The sequence below is a fragment of the Hyposmocoma kahamanoa genome, unplaced genomic scaffold, assembly GCF_003589595.1.
Source record: "Hyposmocoma kahamanoa isolate Upper Pololo Valley unplaced genomic scaffold, ASM358959v1 190, whole genome shotgun sequence".
NCBI classification, from domain to species: Eukaryota; Metazoa; Arthropoda; class Insecta; order Lepidoptera; family Cosmopterigidae; genus Hyposmocoma; species Hyposmocoma kahamanoa.
Window position 1 is genome coordinate 201364 of NW_020653718.1, and position 24216 is coordinate 225579.

A 24216-nucleotide genomic window follows, 5' to 3' on the forward strand; every position below is an offset into this window, starting at 1 on the left:
TTTACTTAAAATAAATATTTATTAAGGTAGGTAAAAAAAGAACCTAAAAAAGACAAGTATCACTTGCACGAATTTCTGTCATTCAGATACGCTCAACCTTTTGTGTATGTATGTTTTTATTTCACAATAGTTTTTAACTTCGACATTGACAGATTGTTAATATTATCAGGGGTGATCAATGTGACTTTGAACGACTACTGTCAAGAGCAGCTAGTTTATTTTTATTTCTCTTATTGATATATTATGCCAATAACAAAACAGTGTATGTTAGTTTTTTTAACTTGCCTCAGAGGCATTTTGTAGTTAAGTTAGAAAATTACCCTACTACGTAGTTCTGCAGAATCTAAGGCGATTTTAATGTTTTATTTACTATTTGTGAATTAATACCAATGTTACTTCTGTTGTATGTTTCTGAATGGCTCCGGCTCCTTTGACGACCCACTTCAATTTTATGTTATTGCTTGAAGAAATAAAATGACGTTAAAATATTTCATCGTTTTCCTACGGAATTTGGAGGCCAAAGAGGGAGATGGGGGTAATTTGTCAGCACCAACTCTTGTCTTCCATTTGCTGAACCTTTCAACTAGGAGTATGGTGATGTATTGAAAAGTTGCGAAAACTCTCTAAAGTTTTGCGCTAGTTTTTACTACGTAATATCGTCTCCAAAGAGGTCGAGATTTATTGAATAATATTTCGTTAGGCCACTAGGGAACTGAAAACAGAAAGGGAGGGAATTCAGAGCCCTCCGGAGGGAGTGCACTCTTGACTCGGTAGCAAAACGTTTGATTTGACAAAGTCTCGAAATACGAGCACGAAACATTTAAATTTTGTCTAAGGCATTTCCACATCGAACAAGACTAACGTGTGTCCATTCGACTGGCATACTTTATAGCCTGCAAGTTGGTCGATACTTATGGGTGAGCGTGACGGGACAACTAAATGAATAAAACAACACCCAGCAGTCTCTTAGGATTTCAAGCTATCTGTTCACTCCTTTGCCCAGTGGCACAACCAATGCCATCAGTAGCCAACTGCTAAATTTTATTCAGAAAAGTAGTTCTCATCTATCATTCAAATTTTAATCTTCAGTTACACTATTAACTTTTAACGTGTAATAAGTTAATCACTATTATATATATATTTTCCTAATATTTATCACCGACTCTGAAAAACACATTATGCAGAAAATACGTTGCCGAACTTTGGTGCAATTACGCGTAGGTATTTCTCTGAATATACCCGTATATTAGAAGGAGCAATATGAGGCAGTCTTTGATATTGCCGTGCGCGGTGTGTGACATAGTTTTATTAAATCTCTTGGCACTTGTGTACACAATAATGTGCCGTCGTGGGTATCGTGAAACGCGTTGAAGGAAATCAAGAGATTAGCAATGGCATCCGTCTGTTTAATATATTACAACTTCGCTATTGATCATCTACCTGTCTACAAAGCAGCATGGCTTGAGATGAACACATCTAGTATAATTATAATAACATTACACTAAATCTTGTTTCCTTTTGCTCCTTTTCATTTACCTCAAGACTGCTATTGATTAGTCAGTCGAGGAATATTAGTCCATTATAAGAGAATCTTAGGAAAAATCTTCCTTTTTAGAGATATATACGCTTGTGCGGTGTATGGCGACAAATTCGTAATCATTACCATCGTCAACCAGGTTTTCCCCACTTCTATAACCAGTCTAATTGAAAATTAACATCCAATTTACTCATATTCGAAGCCTCGTTTAAATTATTACCAATGATTACCTTATGAAGCATCCATTAGTGAATGAATACTGAAATTCCATTTGTCGGTGAAGAAATTATGGGTTTTGTTAGCGTTTCCGAAAACGCGAGTATTATTGGAAAAACGTTACTTTCAACACGAGCCATTTTAAGCTCTCGTTTTATTAAATATATTAGCCATCCAATTTCATAAATTATTTTGGCCATGCTTTTTTTGCTACACATTTCTTGTGAACTTTTATAACTGTGGTCATTAGTCGCCGATGAAATTCACAATTATAAAGCAATCTATTTGAAACGTCATGGAAAGAAACTAACATATATAATTATGTATGATTTTTGATAGTTTCGGCTGTCACATTACTGTTATCCGTAATGATCCTGTATTTGGTTATGGAACGAAGCCGAGGTAATAACAGGTAAAGTTATTGTTTTTTTAACAAAACATAACAAATATGGTCGCATACATTGACTTACAAACAAATGGACGACGTGTCTAAAACAAAAACCACGAAAAAAATGTCCCAAGTCAACCTATTTAAACGTAGTGACATGTGAAAAGGAATATGAAAAAGCTAAAACGTTGAATTTAAATTGTAATGTCATCGCAGTACTGTCTAATTTTGCTTGCTTCGCTGTCAGTCGAACAAACGAAGACTTAAGCTTGAATGACGCTCTATATACGATTTTAACGCCCTATAAGTTCGGACACTTTTTAGCGCGGACCCGACGTCCATATAATTGTAAGTCAATGGTCGCATATGACTATGTGCTACTATCTATGGCATACATCTGTCAAATATCAACTGGTCACCTTGGATTTCATTAAAAAACGTACCAAGAGGCTTATCTGTTACTCGAATTTAGTGGTGGCAAAGCTGTAGAGCTTTGAATACCGCCGTAAAGCTGCCTGCTTATCTGTATTTTAGAGGATCACGAAGACTGTGCTATAGAATTGCCTAATTTGATTTCGCTGTCTCCTTTCCATCATCGAGGGACTAGACGTGGCTGGGATTCCACCCCTATCTTGTGGATGTTCCTAGAATTCAAACGGAGCGTTGAGCTTCCACATTTATATAGTGTACGGCTATAGAGTGGAATTTCTTTCCGACAGACTTGTTCCCTAATGAACCAACCTTTCCAAGGCTGCATACCCCATCGTTGATCTAATCGTTAATTTTCATCAAGTGAGATGGAAATCAAATACGTACTTATTTTTAAGTAATAAAAAGAATCGATACGGTCTTTAATCTCTATTGCGAAGGTTTGTGACAAATAATATTTTTAATAATCACTTTGAACGACAATATGATATATTCATATACGGATGTAATTTGATTAATGTTATCTCAGAAGTCATTTTATGTTCAGTGAATAAATCAAATAACGTCGTAGGTACAAGTCTGTTGAGATCATAAATCACAACACCTAACACACACTAATGACTCCAAACAAAGCAAAAAATGCACAGCTGTTCTTCTTTCAAAAAGAACATTCCGTTTTAATTTCTTTTCCTACTCTCTACGTCTCCCTTACTAATTAGTACCGCCGTCTCAGTGCATTAAAAACTTGCATCAACTCTCGGAACAAAGAAAACTTTTCCGGTAATCCTTTAATGCTGCAAATGTTTTCAAAAGTTTCTCAATACTTTGCACAAAATGTGTAATAATAAATTGGAGTTCTTCTGTTCTATCGCGATTCCTACACAATGGAAATGAAAGTACAACATAATGGAAATGAAACTATTTTATAGGACCTTAAATCGCAAATATTTATTTTCTTCGATCAAACTAATGTTTCGGACTCTCCACAAGTCCCATGGTCACCGGTAACTGACATAGTCAAGGAAGGTTGACCAACAAAATACGCTATTTTAAATTTTAAATTTCATAGTGATAATTCTATTATTGGTCAGTGTAGAATTATCACTAGTTACAGGTTTCTTAATTGTTTTCGATGTTACAAGTTTAGTTGCAGTGAAGCTCCTTGTGAAAGAGTTCGTCCAGGGTAATACTGCCACCTTGCCTATTTCTGCCGCCAAGCAGTAACTTCACCATTACTCTGTTCCGGCTTCCGGGTTCCGGAAGGGCAAGGGTGCTGATGAAATTACAGGCACATAGGACTTGTCAACTTATGTCTCAGGGTGATGAGCGCAGTGGCAGTGACCCTCAGATCTTTGCGATTTAGATCAGGACTGTTATGGACAGGCGTGTAGTTTACCATCAGGCGCACGACTTGTTTGTCCCGTCACTTGATGTTATAAAAGTACTACTCCAGTGGCACACCAACTGCAGCGTGATAGTGGGTATGAATGTCAATTTTAGTACTACCATTTTAAAAACCCAAAAATAAGCGGTGAGCTTTCTGACCATCGTATTTTTTATGTTAAAAGTAAAAGCGCAAAGATGAACAAAATTAATCAAATTTTCCAAATTATTTCAGCAACAGTCTTTGAAAGTTTTCATAAATGCATTACTAATTTCCTTGAAATCAATTCTTTCTTAATAAATTCAATACAGAGCAATATGTACTTCAAGTTGCGTAGAAAGTGATATCGTTCGAAGACTCAATTTTCGGAAAACAAAAGGGCAAGTTTCGAAGTTAAATAAAATGAGAGAATTGGTGAAACTTCGCTTGTTAAATGTAATAGCAATTTATAGACGATAAAACTGTTTATCTGGACCGTGTATCCACGACAAAGGCTTTACACGGAAAACACATATTGCATTGCAACTTGGCACATTTAGAACGCGTCGTTCTGGACGTTTCCTTTCCACGTTTCTATTTGGACTTAAATAACATTTTATATTGTAGATTTTCGTAGAAATCGTATTATAATAAACGCCTGTTCTTGAGATTCATAAAGAAAATACATTACAAGATTTACCTACTGTTTTAGGTAAAGAACTCAACAGCAAATTACAACAAAGGAAGCACCGATGAATGAAGAACAAAATTAGGTCGAATCAGTTTTTGAGAAAACTTTGTTTACCACCAATTTTTGGTCATGACGTCGAATGCTTTCAGATCTTTGAAACAAAGCCGACAAGGGCTTAAGGGAACGTTAAAGGAAAAGGGTCCAATCTTCCCTCAGGTTTTGAAGATTCCCTGTAATGGATTCTGTCGAGGCATTTCGAGGGTACGTGTTATCAATGGGCGAGTTAAGTGCGCACTTTCCTGTGAAACGATCGCTATCTACCGAGCTAATAATAAATATAAAACCTGTATTGCCCATTACACTGAGTTTATGTTCATCTCGAATAAACATGGATACAATTTATAAAACATTGTTGGAGGTTAAAGGCTATACTTTATTGCTTGCTTTTAAAATAGAGTGCTTCTGAGTTAGAAATTTATGGACGGTGTTAAGGCAAAAGAATCTTTAACAACCAAGAAGTGACACGCCTGTCCATAATAGTTCTGTCATCCGCTAAAAGTAGTAGATTGTACAACAAGTGCATAAAACGCGTCATTTTACCCGAGACGAGTATATGCTGGTGGATACTGAAGTCGAGTCGATATGCAACGAGAATAGGTTCCTTGGCTTCACTCTGGACTCGAACCTCAACTGGAAGTGCCATGTTGACAGACTGTGTGATAGGCTGAGTGGTGCAGTCTTTGCGTTGCGTAAACTAAAATTGCTCATTTCTGATTTTGCGTTAAGACAGGTCTATTTTGCACATTTCCATTCGCTGTTGTCGTACGGTTCACTCATATGGGGTAACTCCACGGATGCCAATAGAGTCATGCATGCATTAGCAAAAACGTGCCGTACGCGTATTGGTTGGGGTAAAACACAGACATTCCTGCAGAAATCTCTTTATATACTCACTCTACTTATACGAAATAATAATGTACGTGGAAATAATCTGTCTTCATTTGGTACTGTAAATGTTTCTGGCATCCCACTTCGCCGTACCGGTCATTTGAGAACAGTCCCCCGACGCATGGCACTTGCAGAGAAAAACCGCGTGTCATCGGACCTACTTACTATGACCGTTTACCCGCTACTCTCAGAATTGAACCGTCTGACGAAACATTTAGGCGCCGGCTGAAAAACCATTTCTTGAAAAATCCTTTATACTCCGTAAATGAATTTATGGATTTTAAATTGTAACGAATTCGGTATTTTCTATTTTTATTCTAATTTTTACCGCATTAACATACTCTTGTATAATTGTTATCAACTTATGATGATCCTTGATGGAGAATGATATTTGATATGTAATTTAATGACAACAATATTATATAATTAATTGTTAATTTTCTATTTATTGTGTATTTTCTTATAATTTTCATTTTTGTCTGATTTCTTATACTTTGACATGTAGCGCAATTTATACTGTAATGTTATATTTGAGAAATAAATGAATCTGTATCTGAGGGTAAAATGGGTTTTATGAACAAGTTATACACGCTGCTTTTCACTTCGATTGCGAGGAAAATAAATAGCAATATTACAAATAAACGATTATTTTCTACACGTGACTCAGGTCGGACTACATAATGCTCTGTTATATTTTACAAGCTTTCATTTTTTATACATTTCTATTTCTTATAAGTTATTAGAATTACTATTGCCTACTTTTTTAATTTTGTAACGTAACACGGATTAAAAAAATAAAAGCAAAACTTTTTTTATAAAGTTCTAGTGTTGGCTGTTGGCGCAGGCGTCATTGCCTCGGTCTTAAGCGATGATTTTATTTTATGCGCTAGAGCATAAAATCCTATTTTATGCAGCCTACACGCAGCATAAATATGAACTTTAAGAGCATGAGAAGTAAAAAATATTTTTTTGAGATGTCGTAAAAAACCATAACCCAGTTTTAGAATATTGACATTGTTTAATGATATTTCAGCTATGCATCTTTAGGGTAAGTTCCGGTAAGTCGAATACATCAACTAATTTGAACTGTTTTTAAAAGAGAATTTTGTGCTCTCTCTTTTTCTATTTGAAATGGATATTTAGCTATTCCTCACTTAACCACGTTTTACTTAGTGGACGGCAGAGTTGCAGTACCATTCAGCGCCTATAAATCGCAAAGGTCTGAGGAGCACTGCCCCTGCGCTCATGACCCTTAGACATAAGTGGATAAGTCTCATGTGCGTGCAATTTCACCAGCACCTTTACCATTTAAAACCGGAACGCAGTAATGCTCACTTTACTGCTTGGCGACAGAAATAGAAAGCAGCTCTATTGCTACTACCCTGGAAGTTAGAAACAAATTAAGGCAAGTCAATGGTTTCGGTAGTTACTATTAAATAATGGTCTTACGAATAATATACGATATACCTAATGATATTGTATGAGGAATGTGCTAACTGGTTACACGGTGGAATTTACTTTATCCTGAAAACAGACTAAAATAAAAATCTAAAACGAATTATTCAGGATTATAATATCTAACTTTGTATTTATTTTTATTATGGAGATATTTCTCTTTCAGTACTGCAGAGAACCTGCTAAATTTTGATTTTCAACTGAAACCCTATCGTTATTAAATTGACATTTATCTCACAATTTGCAATCTGCTCAGCGGCTTAACGATACGCCGCGCTACCCACTGCCCCGTCAGTGGCCTTCGGGTGATTGTCGACGTTGAATCTGTGTCAAATTTTCTTGTTTATGTTAATATACAGCGTCCGGATTGACCTTTAACCCCCCCCCCCATCACCTAAATACTAGTCTCGCGCTAGAAATATCTCGCCTTAAGAATAGCATTTTAAGGAAACTCTGAACAAACGACTGAAAGACAAACCATGGCAACTTTTGGTTTTCTATTCATATCTCAAGTACAGAAAACTATGACGATATAAGATCTACACCTTTCCTATTTCTGCCGCCAAGCAGTAATGTCAGCATTACTGTGTTCCGGTTTCGAAGGGTAAGGGTGCTGGTGAAATTACAGGCACAAAGGACATGTCAACTTATGTCTCAGGGTGATGGGCGCAGTGGCAATGCCCCTCAGATCTTTGCAATTTAAAGCTCTGAGTGGCACAGCAAACTATTATGAACAGCCGTGTTACTTACCATCAGGTGTAGCACTTGTTCGTCCCGTCACTTGATAGTATAAAAAAAAATTTAATTCTGCTTTCAGCTTCAGCTAAAGTAAGTACGTAAATTTTCAACTGTACAAATCGCAAAATACATTTACTTGAGCTACTTTCAATTTAATCACATGTATTTGTGTGTGAACATTTAAGTTTTTTAGAATTTCGTAAGGTTTGAAATAAAGCTTTATTGTTATTACAATATACTTTAAAACCCCGTAAGTAAATGGCAAATTTTGAATATCAACAATAACTCAATTCACTTACGACGCTTTATTGAACAAAATATAGTAGCAATCGCTACAAAGTTTATTGTTAAATTTATCAATGTGTTTCTTGTAATTTAAGTTTTTATCTATATAAATCACTAGTAGTAGATATGTTACCAGTAAAGCGTATAATTCTCAGCTCTAGCTGTGTTTAAAAATCTTTTCACCGCAGTCTTTCTGGACCAGATATAAAAATGCTTAAACAAGCTCAGAATTCAGACAGAAATCGCGTTTAGTTGAAAAACTCTTTTGTACAAAAGTTCTCTTTCAATTTGCAAAGGAAGATCTTTTATTCTCGTTTGCTCACACAGTTTACGATTCCAGACACGTGAACTCTGTATCTGTGACTGAACGTAAATTTATCTGCACATGAATTTGTCGTTTTATTTTCTTTGTCTATATAATATTATGTTATGTTACTATTTTGTAATGTTGGTAGTTTATTAACCTCCTAACACCTGGCAAATTAGAATGAGAAAAGCACTGAACGCGCAATGTACCTTAAAATGTACTAAATATAATTGTAGTAGTGTGTAGAAGTGGAGCTCCTTGTGAAAGAGGTCGTCCAGGGAAGTACTGCCACCTTACCTATTACTGCCGCCAAGCAGTAATGTGAGGATTACTGTGTTCCGGTTTGATAACTCTGTGCGGAAGCAATAGGAAGCGCTTAACGCTTGCAGAATGAAGGAGCGGGATGGGTGTCGTAAGAGAGGGCGCTTGCCCGTTTATTTGCATCAGTTTATAATGTCTTGTAAAAAATCATGGAACAAAAGTTGTTATATAATTATAGTCCTGCGACGTGGTTGGTATTTTATAAATAACCCTTAACTTGAATGTGATATTCTCTTTATAATTAATATACACTGGGCGTTTACGTGTACATTTTGTTTACATTATTTTATGAGTATAAATAGATAAAATATGTTCATGGTCTGATTGTAGTATTTTGTAAAAATAACTAATTTCGTAAAGCCTGTTTTGATAGTTATTGCTATTACTTATTGTATTTACAATTGCTAGTCCGTAGTAATTCTAAGCTGAGAACAGATTTCAGAATGAATGCTGAAACTTTTAATAGGATCGAATAACAGAATTTGGTAATAATTTTATTCAGTGTTGAGAAATATTGAAGGCAAAATTTAAAGGAATATTGTTTTAATTAATATTACATTATATCCGTGAACGCTACGAAAGTCTTCAACATCTGAAATTAGATTAAAAATTATATAAAAATTTTTGTATTAAATTATTTTAATTATAAATAGGTACTACAATGAAAATCTGTATTATTATAAAATCTTGCATAACGAGAGATAATTCAAACTGAAAGTTTACACGATAAAAACGAATATTATGCTCTTCATTATTGTTCAATCGATTGCGTAAAACTTTTTAAAGTTGCCTGCAACATACGACATATTAAAAGTCGATACTATATCAGTTCGAATTCAATTTTTTCCCGTACTAATACGGTTCATTTTGTTAGCAAATAAATAGGTCCTGCCTTCGACCTTAGGGTCGAGCGGCAGGACCACTGGCTTTATTTCAGAATTTATTATTTTTTCAAATTTGAAAAATGTTGATTGTATAGTATAATAATAATAATAATAACGCACACACTCAACATAGCCCCGCGCTAGGGAAACCCTGTGTCGCGGGTGCCATGGACACACACATAGACAACCACAAATTACACCCAAACTCACGAGAGAAATAAATGTAGGCCATACAAATATTTCTCCCGGCCCGGGAATCGAACCCGGCGACCTCAGCGTGGCAGTCCGGTATGGTAACCGTTCGGCCACAGAGGCAGTTAAAAGTATATATACGTGTTCTATTTAGTTCAGTTGATATAAAAGAAATCGTTGATATATCGCACCCTTAGTAATATAAGGGCACAATCCAAAAAAAGTAGATTTTTGGGAAATTTGGGAATTGATAGCGACTTAAATAATAAATGGGATCAAACTTAAATAGCTCCATATTTCTGTTATATTTTTTGTACTATATGGGTCTAACTTGAAAGTGTTTTTTTAACTTGCTTGAAACTTATAGAATTTATTTATATTATTTATTTTTTTTATTGCTATTTATAATACATTTATCAAAGAACAAATCTGCCAAATTTCATATTTATAACTTAAATAATAAGCATGTTATTTGAAAAAATAGGTGTAATGTAGGAATCCAGAATTTTAATACGCGATTTCCCAAAAATCTACTTTTTTTGGATTGTGCCCTTATATTACTAAGGGTGCGATATGTAAAGTACCGATTGGATACAGCAGTTTTCTTGTAAAATTTCGAGGTAAGTTTGTGTTTTTTTTTTTCAATCAAGAACGTTTTTAGGAATCATATTTTCAAGCTGTAAGTAATTAGTCTATACCCTCAATTTTACTATATATTGTTTCCAAAGTAATTAATTCAACACTTTCTCTGTTATGCGGAATGAACAGAAGCTATTATAGATGCCTAATACTACTAGACGAAAATGTATACGCTTCTATAACAAGATTCCGGTTGATATACAAAATTTGCCTTTATTTGCCTATTTATTAATAATTAATTAATTAATAATATATTAATTAATAATTTGCCTAGGTTTAAAACTATAGTGAAACAAAAACTTTATACTAAAGGTTATTATACAACTTCTGCGTACTTGGATGACAAAAATCCGTGGTAGTAACCCGTTTAGCTCATGGAGGTAGTCTCGATCTCTGATGTTTCAAATAGAAAAAAAATATTGTAAATGTTATTTACAAAGAGCAACCCCTAGAGTTTCTTGCTCATTCTTCTCAGGGGAATCTGCCTTACGAATGAGCGGTAGAGTTTAATATTGTGACGATTTCAAGTGTAATAATGCTTACCTATGAAATAAAGATTATTTTGAATTTGAATTTGAATTTGAAAAGGTGATTCCTTTACAGATGCGATTCCCTAAAACGAGTTGTTCTTTCAGTGGTATAGTAATATAGCTGCGTTCCGGTTTCGAAGGGTAGGGGTGTTGGTGAAATTACAGGCATATGCGACTTGTCAACTTATGTATGTATCATGGTGTCGTGCGCAGTGGCAATGCCCTTCAGATCTTTGTGCTTTATAGCTCTTAGTGGCACTGTAAATGTTAGGGACAGGCGTGTCGCTTACCACCAGGCTAATGGCTTGTTCGTCCCGTAACTTAGTTGTATGCCCTAGTATTTCAGTCAACACTTCAGCCATTATCCACATCACCATCACTATCATCATGAATACTATCATAAATAAATAAACAAATATTAGAGAACAACACATACGTTGCTCTAATTGGAAAGTATATAACTAAAGCACTTGTGTTTTGGAAATGGGAAACAATGCCGGTACCACAAACACCCAGATCCGAGATAATATAAAAAAGTGTTTTTTTCTATATTGACTCAGCTGGAGACCTCAGAGATGGCGACACCATGGAAACCGGTGTGGAAGCCACTCGACCATGGAGTTCATCAATTATCATCACCTTTGTCATCATATTTTTTTTGTCTTGTCTAGATGAAGAACCGTAAGCTCAAATATTAAATTTTACAGGTGAGTGTTTTCTATTTTTTGACAAAACTGAAATTATTATAGTGGTTGTGACGCTTGCAAAATTTGATGTATACTTATTGTTTTCATATGTTACTTTTAATGTTAAAAACAAACTTATATGCAAAGTAATCTATTATGTAGATAGATTACGTAGGAGGAGTCGAAATATCCTTTGACTATCTGTTACTATTACAAATCTCAAAATAAATACTCACAGTTCGATTCTGCAAATTCTTGACCCTGCAAAGCAATTTCACTGGATGTCCAACCAAGCCAGTGACATTTCTCGGCGTAGTCATGTCAAAGTACGGTGAGTCATATGATCCTTGCCATTCTTGAAGAAATTCGGCTCGGAAGCGCCGTGATGAAATGTCCATGGTCGTATCGTCGACGGTCGCTTCCGTGCCTGAGCCAGCTGTAAAAAAATTAAAATTTATTTATTAACTATTTTTGATAAAATATCGAGTGACGGGACGAACAAGTCGTGTCTGACGGTAAACTACACGCCTGTCCATAAAAGACGCAATGCCACTCAGCTTTTTTAATCGCAAAGATCTGAGCGCACTGCCACTGCGCCCGTCACCCTGTGACATAAGTTGACAACTCCCAAATTGCACCCCTCATGGAAGAATGGCATAAGTGGAGTTAAGTCAAACACGTTTATTGCTCCATTAGATACAGAAAAGTATAACCCACATCCTTTCCAATTCTTGTAACTCTAGTGACAAATATTGTAGACGAGTTAGATAGAGAAAAGTATAACCCACATCCTCTCCAATTCTTGTAACTCTAGCGACGAAAGTTGTAGATAGAGTGACAAGAATTGGAGAGGATGTGGGTTATATTTTTCTGTATGTAATGGAGCAATAAACATCTTTGACGTAATTCCATTTATGCCATTCTTCCATGAGGGGTGCGATATGTCTGTAATTTAACTTGCAATGTATAATGTGAATTGTGATTAATACGTTTAGTACGAACCGCCGTCATTATGCAAAATAAAAAGCAATTAAATTTGTTCGAAACAATATGCATAATGATACCACAATCGATGATCATCGCCACCATTGTCGAACACATACCTATTTAACTTATCAACCTATACATTGTACATCTACAAATTTACATTATTATGTAAAAAAAATACTATTTTATTTTTTCATAACAATGGAACGTATTTTAGTTAGTCACTTTTTGAAACGAGTCTGACTTCAGTCACACACCTTCATTATTACTTTTATTTCCTGAAAAAATATTAGATTTCTGTTCCACCACGAAACGGACAAGATGAAGTAAAGTCTAATTGAGTGGTTTTTTTTTAAGTGAAAAGATCACTGCACTGAATATTTATTTGCAGGCATTGAAACTTTTTTTTTACAAAAAAACAACCCTTGTGAAAGTATTTATGGTGTTCTAAGCTAAAAAAATTAATCCCCTTTGGGACTCTTAAGGACAAAAGATATACGAAAAACTTTAGGGTTGCCTTCTAGAATACAAAATTGTAGAATTCTAGAATAACGATGTTTTTTAATGTAATTAGCTTCCATAATCATGTAATGACACATCAATTCAATAAAAGCAGAATACATGTCATATTATCTGTGAACATGTATATATTCATATGTATGTCGTGTTTTGTGCTCATTATTCACCATCAGTACTCCAGAAACTGTATCGGCAAAACAGGACTATTGTAACTTACCTTGCATCAATTAAATCTAAAGCAATTTATAAATGTTTAGCGTAAATTTTTTGTAAAACAAAAATTGACAGCCCTGATTCGAGTACCTGCCTAAGGCGGGGTATACACGTATTTCATTTTCCACATTTTTTTGTGACATGTTTCCTCTTCTCGAATGAATACGAAATGAAACACAAATATTCCTATTATGAAAACGTTAAAACGAAACATGTTCTATAAAGACTATATTTTGTTCCTTCATTACACACAGCACAATGAATCAATGAACCCTATTGTCGTATAAAATAACTAAGTATTAATGATAAACCGTCGACATAAACAAAAGGTCACCACAACCAACGATAAATCACTAACATATATATTTTAAAATTTATTAACAGACATCCATTATTCACATGGAAAACCACGTTTGATAATTTACGATAGCCAAATATATAAGTTGTAACGAAAGGGTCAAACAATATTTGAGCTAGTGATCATATTCACGATAATAAACTAATTTTTATATAAATAAAATTGGCATAAGTAATGTATCGAAAATAGTGAATAGCACAAACTTAGGGAGATCTAATCAGAATGTAGATGATGACGAAAACAAAATACTGGCAAGAGTAAAAAATGTCAACAAGAAAAAGGTTCCCTGTAATATTCCTCGTCCGCGAACATTTTGCATGGGGAGTGAAATTTAGTTTTTTATCATAATGAGCACAAATACCAGTTCAAGTAAGGTCTGACATTTTTGTTAAGCTGTGTATACATAAAACAGAGCAAGAACACGTATATTACAGCATAATGTTGTTATTACAAATATATGTAAGTATTCGGTGTACAAAACAATACTTGGTACATTTCAGAATGTTGCTGTGTTTTAATCCCCGAGTATTATGTAGGCATGTTATGGAGCTCCGACTTCGAATAGCCGGAAGTTCTGGTTCTAATTTTACCTCTAAATCCGATTCCGGTTCAACATCATAATCATGTTACGACATGTACCGGATATTGAACACGAAGATTAATCGAGTTTTAGTAACGACACTACCTAAATACGACTGACGTTTTGTAGTAGTTATAATCTATGCAAAGTCTGTACTATACTTATTTTTGCTATGCCAATCCGGTTTACTTCTCCGCCTCCGATTAATCCGCATGCTTCTGTAACAACCCTAATCCTGACCATTCATCTCATCCTATCTAACAGTCACTCAGTTTCATTCAAAGGCAGTGTACCGTAAAAGAATAAATATTACACAACCCCCATTGTAGTAAGCCTCCATCGTATGATTTACGACAAGATCGTGTTGAAGAAAACTGTAATACGACAGGATAAAAAGGGTTAAGTGTTATACGCTAATTTTACAGGAGAATGCGTTTGCGTATTTCGCACAGATGGGTTTTGTTGGACTTTTCGCGGGGGAAAGTTTTTGCTTTAATCTCTTTTATGCGGTGTTGGGTATTTACCTTACATATTACAGGACTGGCAGAAGTAAATTATTTACTGTGTTACCGTCCAAAATTCATCTCTATATTTCATAAAATTTAGCTTGATTAGAACGATAGGTCGGTGAAATTAAGACGACGTAAATTTGTAACAGCATCCTACAAAAGACGTCCACTGATGAACATAGCCCCCCAAAGAACAATACTAATATATGTATATAATAACTGTGGATTCCCGCAATTAGACGATGACGAGAGACACCGTCTAATTGCTAAAGCAGGCTCCTGGTCCCCCAAAAAGCGATGAAAAGGCCTATACTCGGAGTTTCACTGCAAAGGAACCAGAGTAACTAACACAGCCCAAAAAATTGCAAACTTAAGTAGCAGTACTCGCAGAACAGATAAACATTAACATAAGGTAATTCCAATCCATAAATCATTGATGCGTTACTGTTGGAGTTATTTTTTAGCATTACTGCGTTTTAGTTTAGAAGGGTAAGGGTGCTGATATAATTACAAGCACATGGGACTTGTCAACTTATGTTTCAGGGGGTTACCTATTAGTAGTCCGAAATGACACTATCCAGAAATAACGTTTGCTGGAATTTTCATAACCTCGAAAGTAATATTGAGAAGAAAATGTTTTTTCTTTTAAACCTAACTTAACCTTTTTTTGCGTGGGGAAATCCTCCTAGGATATCTCTCCGCCGCGGGGGAAACGGGAGGTTATGCAGGACTTCTACCGGCTAAAACCCCACGGTAGCCTTCTCGGGTGCTTTAGTGGGAAGGATGCGAGCTACGTCCTCCCCCTCCTCTCCTCACGACGAAGCGGCCCACACCGCCCCGTCGTCCTCCTCGCGGCTTCCTAACTTACTGGCGAACGAAGCCCCCGCTCCGATCGCCCGCAGCCGCGAAACCTAACTTAATCTAACTTAACATGTCCTGAAAAAACAACGGTTTCCTTATAATCCGGTTTTTGGTGTAATGAAACTTCGTACTAACTTTAATTCGGAAAAAAATTCGAGTTTGTGACCGTTTCAGTGGTACTCAGATTTTTGTGATTTAAAGTTCAGAGTGGCTATTATGGACAGTTAAATCGCTTACCGCCGGGCACATTTTGTTCATCCCCTCACTTGGTATTATCCTTACCTTTCTAAACCGGAACGCAGTAATGCTCACATTACTGCTTGGCGGCAGAAATAGGTAAGAAGGCAGTACTTCCCGAGACGAACTCTTTCACAAGAAGTTTTTTGTCGCTACACAAAAACTATTAGCACAAACATTTCTTGCTTGTACTACCCTGAATCATTATTTCAGACGGTGGTACTAGTGGGAATAAATGTCCAACTAGTACCAACACTAGTACTTTTTGGTGATACTAGTCGGAACGAAGGATAATCGCAGTGCTACTAATGTCCGAAAAATGTTGCGAACCTATTTTTTTTTTTTTTTTTGAAAGTTTTCTTCATAAACAATTATTTTTATATTTTTTTCTTTAACATTTAATTTTGAATATTGTTACGTTGATAATAACTTTAAAATTTTTTAAATTTCTTTTGTATTCTAATAAAATGTTAATTTTTTTTTTGAGAATACTATATATTCGTCACGAAATGTAACAATAAAGTACAAATTCTTTTCTTCCGAACCCGCAGTTTATTTTGGCAAAGGCGCAAGAATGTTTTTTGCCCAGGGGTTAATAGTTGATAATCTAGTTTGTTGTAGTTCCCCTTTTGTTTCGTTGACTTTGTTAATTAATATAGACACGATGTTTGAAGATTAATTCGTGCTTGACATGATTGGAATTGCTATTTTAATGTTTAATTTTGAAACGAGTCCATTTTGATGTCGGTAAGGTCGTTGGCCCAGTGGTTTACATTGTGGGCGTTAGTTTAGAACGTTCCGGGTTTGATTTCCCGCAGGAAATTTCCTAAATTGGTTCTGTTCTCTTTTCTTCTGTTTTCTGTGTTAGTTCAGTAACCTCTAGGTACTATGGGCATTGCCTTTTATAGTTGATTTGTGTAGTTTTACTGCTACTTCCACACCTAACTTTAAGTGACTAAGAACATTCCTTCTAACGCCAATTAAATATAATTTTTATACATTATTTTTTTTACTCTTTATACATTTTGCAGGTCTCTTTCAATAATCCTAGCAAACATGTTTTTCTTCTGTTATATAAAAAGAACACTTGCCTTAAAAATAAGAGATAATTCATCGTCACTCATCGTCATTTATCATTCCTTATTCATCGCTGTTAAGTTTAACATTAGGTGAGTTGGTAGGTCAAATATTTGCCTGTAATTAATTAAAAAGAAGGCGACTGTTTCTGTTCACCATCCATTTGCATTGGTTACATTCTTTAATACAATAAACGTTTTGTTCTCTTTTTCTTCATATTACATACATGTACCTAAGGAAGAAAAAAAAATGTCCCTATCAGAACCTCTGTCACTAAAACGCAGACAAAGAAAATGACATATACTATGAATCTTGATAATGATTTGTCGTAATTTCTAATTGAAAAAGATTTTGAACTGTTAATATTAGGGGTTAAAGTATGAAGTTGCCGTTTTATTGCAATAGGTTCTTTGAATTTTCATAGAATCTTCATGGTTTGAGGTTTTCGAATGAAACTTTTTTCAAATGGTTTCTGTGATTTTTTTTTTAAATTTGAAACATTTGAATATCGACTTTCAATTGTTTTTGTTATTCAATTTAGACAAGAAAGGTGGATACTGCGAAAATTCGAGTGATTTTCGAATACGAGTTCCGACGCGGAAATAACGCGGCAGAAACAGCCCGCAATATCAATGCTGCGTTTGGAGAGGGGTCTACTAATGAACGCACCGTGCGATTTTGGTTTAAACGCTTTCGTGATGGAAATTTCGACTTAAAGAACGAGTCACGAGGAAGACCGCCCACACAGGTGAATAACGATGAATTAAGAGAGATAGTGGAAGCCGATCCTAGTCAAACTACCCAGGAATTAGCGGCATGGTTTAACGTTACCTTACCCACAATATTGACTCACTTGCGTCAAATCAATAAAATAAAAAAATACGAAAAATGGGTGCCTCATGATTTGACTGATCTGCAGAAAGAAACGCGTGTTGAAACTTGTGTTGCCTTGTTGAACCGGTACAGAAATGAAGGAATATTGGATCGAATTGTAACATGTGATGAAAAGTGGATTCTTTATGATAACCGGAAAAGAAAAATGCAATGGCTGACCCCAGGTCAAATGCCACAACAGTGTCCTAAAGCAAAACTTACCAATAAAAAGGTAATGGTAACTGTTTGGTGGTCTCAGCATGGTGTTATTCACTATAGTTTTCTCCGATCTGGTCAAGCAATAACGGCAGATGTCTATTGTGCCGAACTCCGAACCATGTTGACAAAACTAGCAGTAAAACAGCCCCGACTCATGAATCGATCTTCACTATTATTGCTCCACGACAACGCGAGACCTCACACAGCACGAGAAACCATTTTGACCCTTCAGGAACTGCAGTTAGAAACCATTCGTCATCCTCCGTATTCACCAGACCTTGCTCCAACGGACTACCATTTTTTTCGTGATTTGGACAATTATCTACGTGACAAGAAGTTTTCTTCCCAGGAGGCAGTACAAAATGCTTTCACACAGTTTGTGCAGTCTAGATCGTCGGAGTTCTATCGCAAAGGCATTAATAACCTTCCCATTAGATGGCAGCAATGTATAGATAATAATGGCAACTATTTTGATTAAATAAATTTGTTAAAAATTTAAAAAATAAACAATTTAGATTTTCAGTACAAATCGGCAATTTCATACTTTAACCCCTATTATAATTTAAACTTTACCAAGTCGCTACATCGATGTTCGATACCTTTATTGCAAGTTATGACGTTTCGATTTTATATTGAAATTTTATTCAACTTGCTGCCATCTTGCGGCCAGTAGCTGGATTACGACGAACGACTAAAATCTGGAATCTGAACGAATGGAAAGTAGTATCTTCTTGACAATTTATGAACTTTATTTCGAACAATTAAGTTTAAAATTAACAAGACACTCACGAAGTATTATTTTCGCTAAGCTTTTTTGCGCTCGACCACATTGCACTGGGATAATATTTATTTTCATTTCTTTCATTTCTTACAGTAAAAAAAAACAATTCGGGAAACAGAAAATTGAATAACACTTACGCGTGGTGTGAAATACTAATTTAAATATAGTAATATTTTTGATGCGGCAATCATTTTTGTACGCTACAACAACACAATAAGTAATCTTTCTACAATTTTAGAAAATTTGCGCGAAAAAATTGACACGACCATTATAAAAGAAAAAATGGCCGACTAAGCTCACGTAGGCGGAACTGCGCCTGCAGTTCGACTCATCCGTAGAACAAAGACCTATGTGCAAGACTACTTGTTCTCAGGACATTCATTTCGGTAGTTCTTCTTCGCTGTGGATGTCAGATCGACCGTTGTTCGATTTTATATTTCCGAACCGAAATAAGATACATAAATTCTCAAACCTTTACTTCACTAGGCCTTAGTTTCAACAAGGAAATTATTCTCGCAATTATTCGCTTTTCGCTAAATAATCACATCGAACTCTGTTCTTCGGATGAGTTGAGTTGGCACGCGCATTAACTACGCTAACTTACCACTTCTAATGTATTTGTTGTTCTGTTCGTATTCCCACACCTTTGATTCCTTTTGAGAAAGAACATTATCGATCGATAATTCTCGACGATCTAAACAAGCGTCACTTACGTTTATCAATCTTTTCAAACAAGACTTCTTGTTCTTCTAACTACGCACTCCAAGTATTTTTAGGAGCATTTTGGATTTATTCTTCGTCATCGTGCACTTCCAGTGTTGCCTGCCACATTATATATATATGTATTAAGTTTTAATTTTCGTTTGTACTTTCATTCGTCCGTTGCGTGTTTTCTTTAATTCTTTATATTTTAATTGTTTTAATTGTATTGTTATGGAAGTATCTGTAAACGAAATAACATCATTGCTTGTCGGTGAACGTTGTTCGTTTTATGTCCTTTCGTTTTGCTCGACTGATGCCAAGTGTCGTTGTGTAATGTTAGCCGTCTCGTAAGATTTTCTTTCAAGACATTTTGTTAGTGTGTTTGTTTGAGATATTTAGAGTAAAGCAAACGAATGAATGAATGCTTTAATAGGAAACCTTTACTTTTTGTTGATGTAAAATATGCAGATTTAGTAGCAGTAGGCCACTTGTGATAGAGTTTGTCACGGAAAGTACTGCCACCTTACTATATCTGATACTAAGCAGTATTATTTCCTGTAAAGGGTCTGAAATATTGGTTCATTTTAAACAACAAATATATGCGATTAAGATTCGAAGAAAATTGTTTCATTTTCAGTGTTTTTAAGGTATAAAAGTAAAAATAACATTATAATTTGGATATATTATATGTTCAATTCATCATATGATTCCTTTATCGTGCAATCGGTTTCTCAAGCCTCAGCAAATACGACTCTATATCCTTCTTCCGAAGAGTGATCTATAATATACTAGAATCAAGAATAGAATCAAACTGTGAAGTCCCATATATTGTCCCCTTTATCGCGAACGGACGTAACTCACAACTTAGACGCAAAAAAGTTATTTACATTCAATAAATTCTTGTTCAATGTTGTAACGTAAGATATTCGTACGCATAAGTGACGATATTTTTTGGAATTTAAGCCGTATAGTTCTGTATTAGCTAACAGCAATTTAAATAAATCTTTAGATCTATTAGTATCAGATCCATTATCAAATAACATCTCGATACCGTTCAAGTTTCGAATTCTCAATCTACTTCGCTCCGTTTTTTGTAAAAATCACAATAGATGCTCTGTGCTTTTTCTCTTCGAAGCCCCAGCGCCTACTCAAGAGTACTGCAGGGGATTTCTAGGTGACGAAAAGTAAATATATCTTAATGTTAAAACATTATCGTTGAAATTTCAATCATAATGGTCTTAGCTACGAAACAAAGCTGCGGTAAGCTTAGGGATACCGAGCCAGGGCGGCAGCTGCTTCGGAATGCTGCGGCAGGCTTTTACGTTCAACATTACGTCTGATCTGTGCCCCCACAGTTTACTGTGACAGTTGTCGCAAGCGTAAATTACTTCACAGTTTTGTATGACAAGTTATACAGTATAGAAACATTTTACGTAATCGCTAGCGATAAGTGTCCCTGTCATCTCGTGGTAGAGGCACTGAATAGAAGCTAAGCGTGGGTACGATGTCGCGACGATATGCTTCGGCATGCCCACGGATGCTACTTGCATGTAGGGATGCCGAAGGATTCCCGAAGCTTGCTATAACTGTAGTGTTCCGCCAATGGGCGCCGGGCCTCATGCACTCAGAACTCCTTGTGAAATACTTCGTCCAGGGAAGTACTGCCACCTTACATGTTTCTGCCGCCAAACAGTGATGTCACCATTACTGTGTTCCGGTTTTCAAGGGTAAGGGTGCTGGCAAAATTACAGGCACATGAGACTTGTCAACATATGTCTCAGAGTGGCGGGCGCAGTGGCAGTGCCCCTCAGATCTTTGCGATTTAAAGCTCTGAGTGGCACTGCAAGTGTTATAGCTTACCATCAGGCGCACTATGTAAATGCCTGTAAATGCCTACCTGTCGACGACAGTGCATCCGCTCAGTCAAGTCTATTATTTACATTACAATCCTTGTACAACCCCAGCATTCGGCTCTGCATGACAGCACACGGCGGACAACGTTATTTTCACCTCTCTGAGCGCGTGCTTAGATTCCTTTTTTCTTGTAACGAGCGCCTGGTGTCATTAGTCAGATTTAGTAGGCTATTATAGCGCAGGTATTTTCGATTTCATACGTGAGTGATGTATCTCTGTTACGTAGTAGCTATTAAGTCATCTAAAAGGAGTCCTTGTTTTTTTTACATTTGGTCGGTTCGATTCCCAGATGAGGCAAGCAACTTTTTGCCTTTAAATGCAGTATTACTGACTTTTATTAAGAAAATAGTACCTTCGTGAAGTAAAATATCTACAGCAATTGAAAGTGCTTTGCTTCCGTATCCTATAGCTGTGGGATATCCGGTATATAAACACTAATGTATGAATGTTGCGTCACTATTCCATTATTACCTATTCATCCAATTGTGTTGTTGTGGGCACAACTGTCGCTTAAGTTTTAGGAGTATTACATCTCACAACTGGGTACTGGTCTCTATTAAGAAGGGCGTTAAGGTCATAGTCTACCACGCTGGTTTATTGGCACTGTAACTTAAACCGGTTAGTAGCAGTAGAGCTTCTTGTGAAAGAGTTCGTCCTAGGAAGTACTGCCCCCTTAGCTATTTTTGCCGCCAAGCAGTAATATGAGTATTACTGCGTTTCGGTTTTGAAGAGTAAGGCTGTTGGTGAAATTACAGACACATGGGGCTTGTCAACTTAAATCTTTCCGATTTAAAGTTATGAGTTGTTCGTCTCTTTACTTGATATTATTAAAAAAACCGGCCTTAGCCAGTACATAAATAAAGCGAGGCCGTCAGCGCAATAGTGGTGTAACCTACATAATTTTTTTTTATACAATATTACTTTAAATGATATTGAAGCAGATAATTATTTTATATTTTGATGCTATTTTCATATACAAAAAGTAAATTATTAATTAAATATTTACAACACTACTGTGCTGCTAGATAAATAGTTTGAACGAAAATAAGTTTACAGCTGATTATACTTAACCGACATCAAACAAATGTTTAATTGACAATTTTTCGTTCCCCATTTAATGATTAAATAAGAACAAAAAGTTTTTCGTTTCTAATGGTTTTAATAAAAAGTTTTTTAGAAAATTTTTCGTACCAATACAAATATTTTTGATCAATTTTTCCTTCGTTTTTTAGGGGAAGTGGAAAAACAATATTGAGCTCTATTAATAATTCTTACAGGCTTCTATTGTACTTTGTCGTTGTATTTTCTTGTGTACAAAGAAGAGTATTTGTATTGTATTGTTGCCGTTTAACTCTCACCGCTTCTAATATACCTAATCGCGCACAATGCAAAAAGAACAAAGACTTTTTAGAATAAAATGAATGCTTAAAACGGTCCTAAAGTTTAAAAATATAAAGATCATACGTACCTATAAGGAAGAGGAAATCAGGCAGAAGAGATATGCAGAGGGCCGCCTTGACGCCGTTCGATGCGCCCATCATGACGGCAGTTTACTGAAATACAAAAAAAAATATGTTGATTATATAGATGATGATGATGGTGATGATGATAGATATATAGATAGATATGCATTTTATTGGTCACACACAAGAATTAAAACGGTACATAAACATATCGAGTTCTTAGATTTTCGTGATTGTGACACATAGGAAATGAATCTGTTTTTCCGGATTTAAATCGCGAATATTTCTTTTTTCAAACAAACCGACGTTTCGAGCCCTTTACAGGTCACATAGCCATAGTTAACTGAGGTGGTGATGACTTGACACCGCGAAGCACACCCTAGAGGTATGCAGCCGGTGGGATGGGCAGCGCCGCACTCTGACGGGGACTGTACGGCAGGACCTCTCGCTGCCGAGCGTGGTTGCCGCCGTGCTCGGTAGCGAGGAGTCCTGGGAGGCGGTGGCCTCCTTTTGCGCAGAGGTTATGTCGCAAAAGGAGGCCGCGGAGCGGGTGCGCGAGGACGCGGCGGACGCGCACCCGCTTCGGCGCAGACGTACGGGGAGAAGGCGAGGGCAGTTCGCTGCTCGCCTGATCCACTAGTGAGACCAGCGGGCTCTGGACAGGGACTCCGGAGCCTGCATTGCACGGCCTCACTCGTCTGGGGGGCGGGTCGGAGGACAACCGGCTCGCCCCTCCGATGGCGCGGGAGCCCTGGCGCAAGCTAGGGCGGCCGGGCGGCGTCGTGGTGAATGTTCACTGATCCCACGGCGCTGACTCAACCGGCGAGAGGGAAACCCGGGGGTTTTTGGTGGGGTAGGCCCTCCAGTCTGGAGGGAGAGTCCCCACATAACCCCTGAGTCTCCCTGGGCTCAGGGGTATTCATAAACATTTCCCCCGTCAAAAAAAGAAAAGAAAAAAAAGAGGTGGTGATGACTTATCAACCAGTTATGTCTAATATTAATGCAAATCACCCTATTTTTACACTTTATTTACTAAAGTTATTAATTAAATATCTTATTTTTAATTTTACAAAGAACATTCCAATTTATGCTACATTATGTTTTAGAAATTGTTTTGTTTTAACGATATCAATTTAAATTAAGTTAAATTTATTATTACTACATAAACAACATCAAACTAATGTGGGCGAACTAATAGCAATCAGCAGGGCTAAAAAGGCTGCATTGGCAGAGTCATAATAGAGACCTCTACTACTATAGAACACTGTCAAATAGATGAATTGTTAATGAATCATATATTCTGCCAATGCGGTC

The 24216-nt window shown here is 36.3% G+C and overlaps 1 protein-coding gene across 3 annotated transcripts in view; it reads right to left on the reverse strand.

The window, feature by feature from the left end:
- LOC113226356 (nectin-4-like) overlaps positions 1–24216 on the reverse strand; it is a 100988-nt gene that overhangs the window by 27570 nt on the left and 49202 nt on the right. For all 3 annotated transcript variants that reach the window (XM_026458946.1, XM_026458947.1, XM_026458945.1), the window contains exons 2-3: positions 22908–22992; positions 11846–12045 (exon numbers count right to left, since the gene is read on the reverse strand). In XM_026458946.1, coding sequence (XP_026314731.1) covers positions 11846–12045; positions 22908–22980 — 273 coding nt within the window. In that variant the 5' untranslated portion in view covers positions 22981–22992. The remainder of the gene's footprint in view (positions 1–11845; positions 12046–22907; positions 22993–24216) is intronic.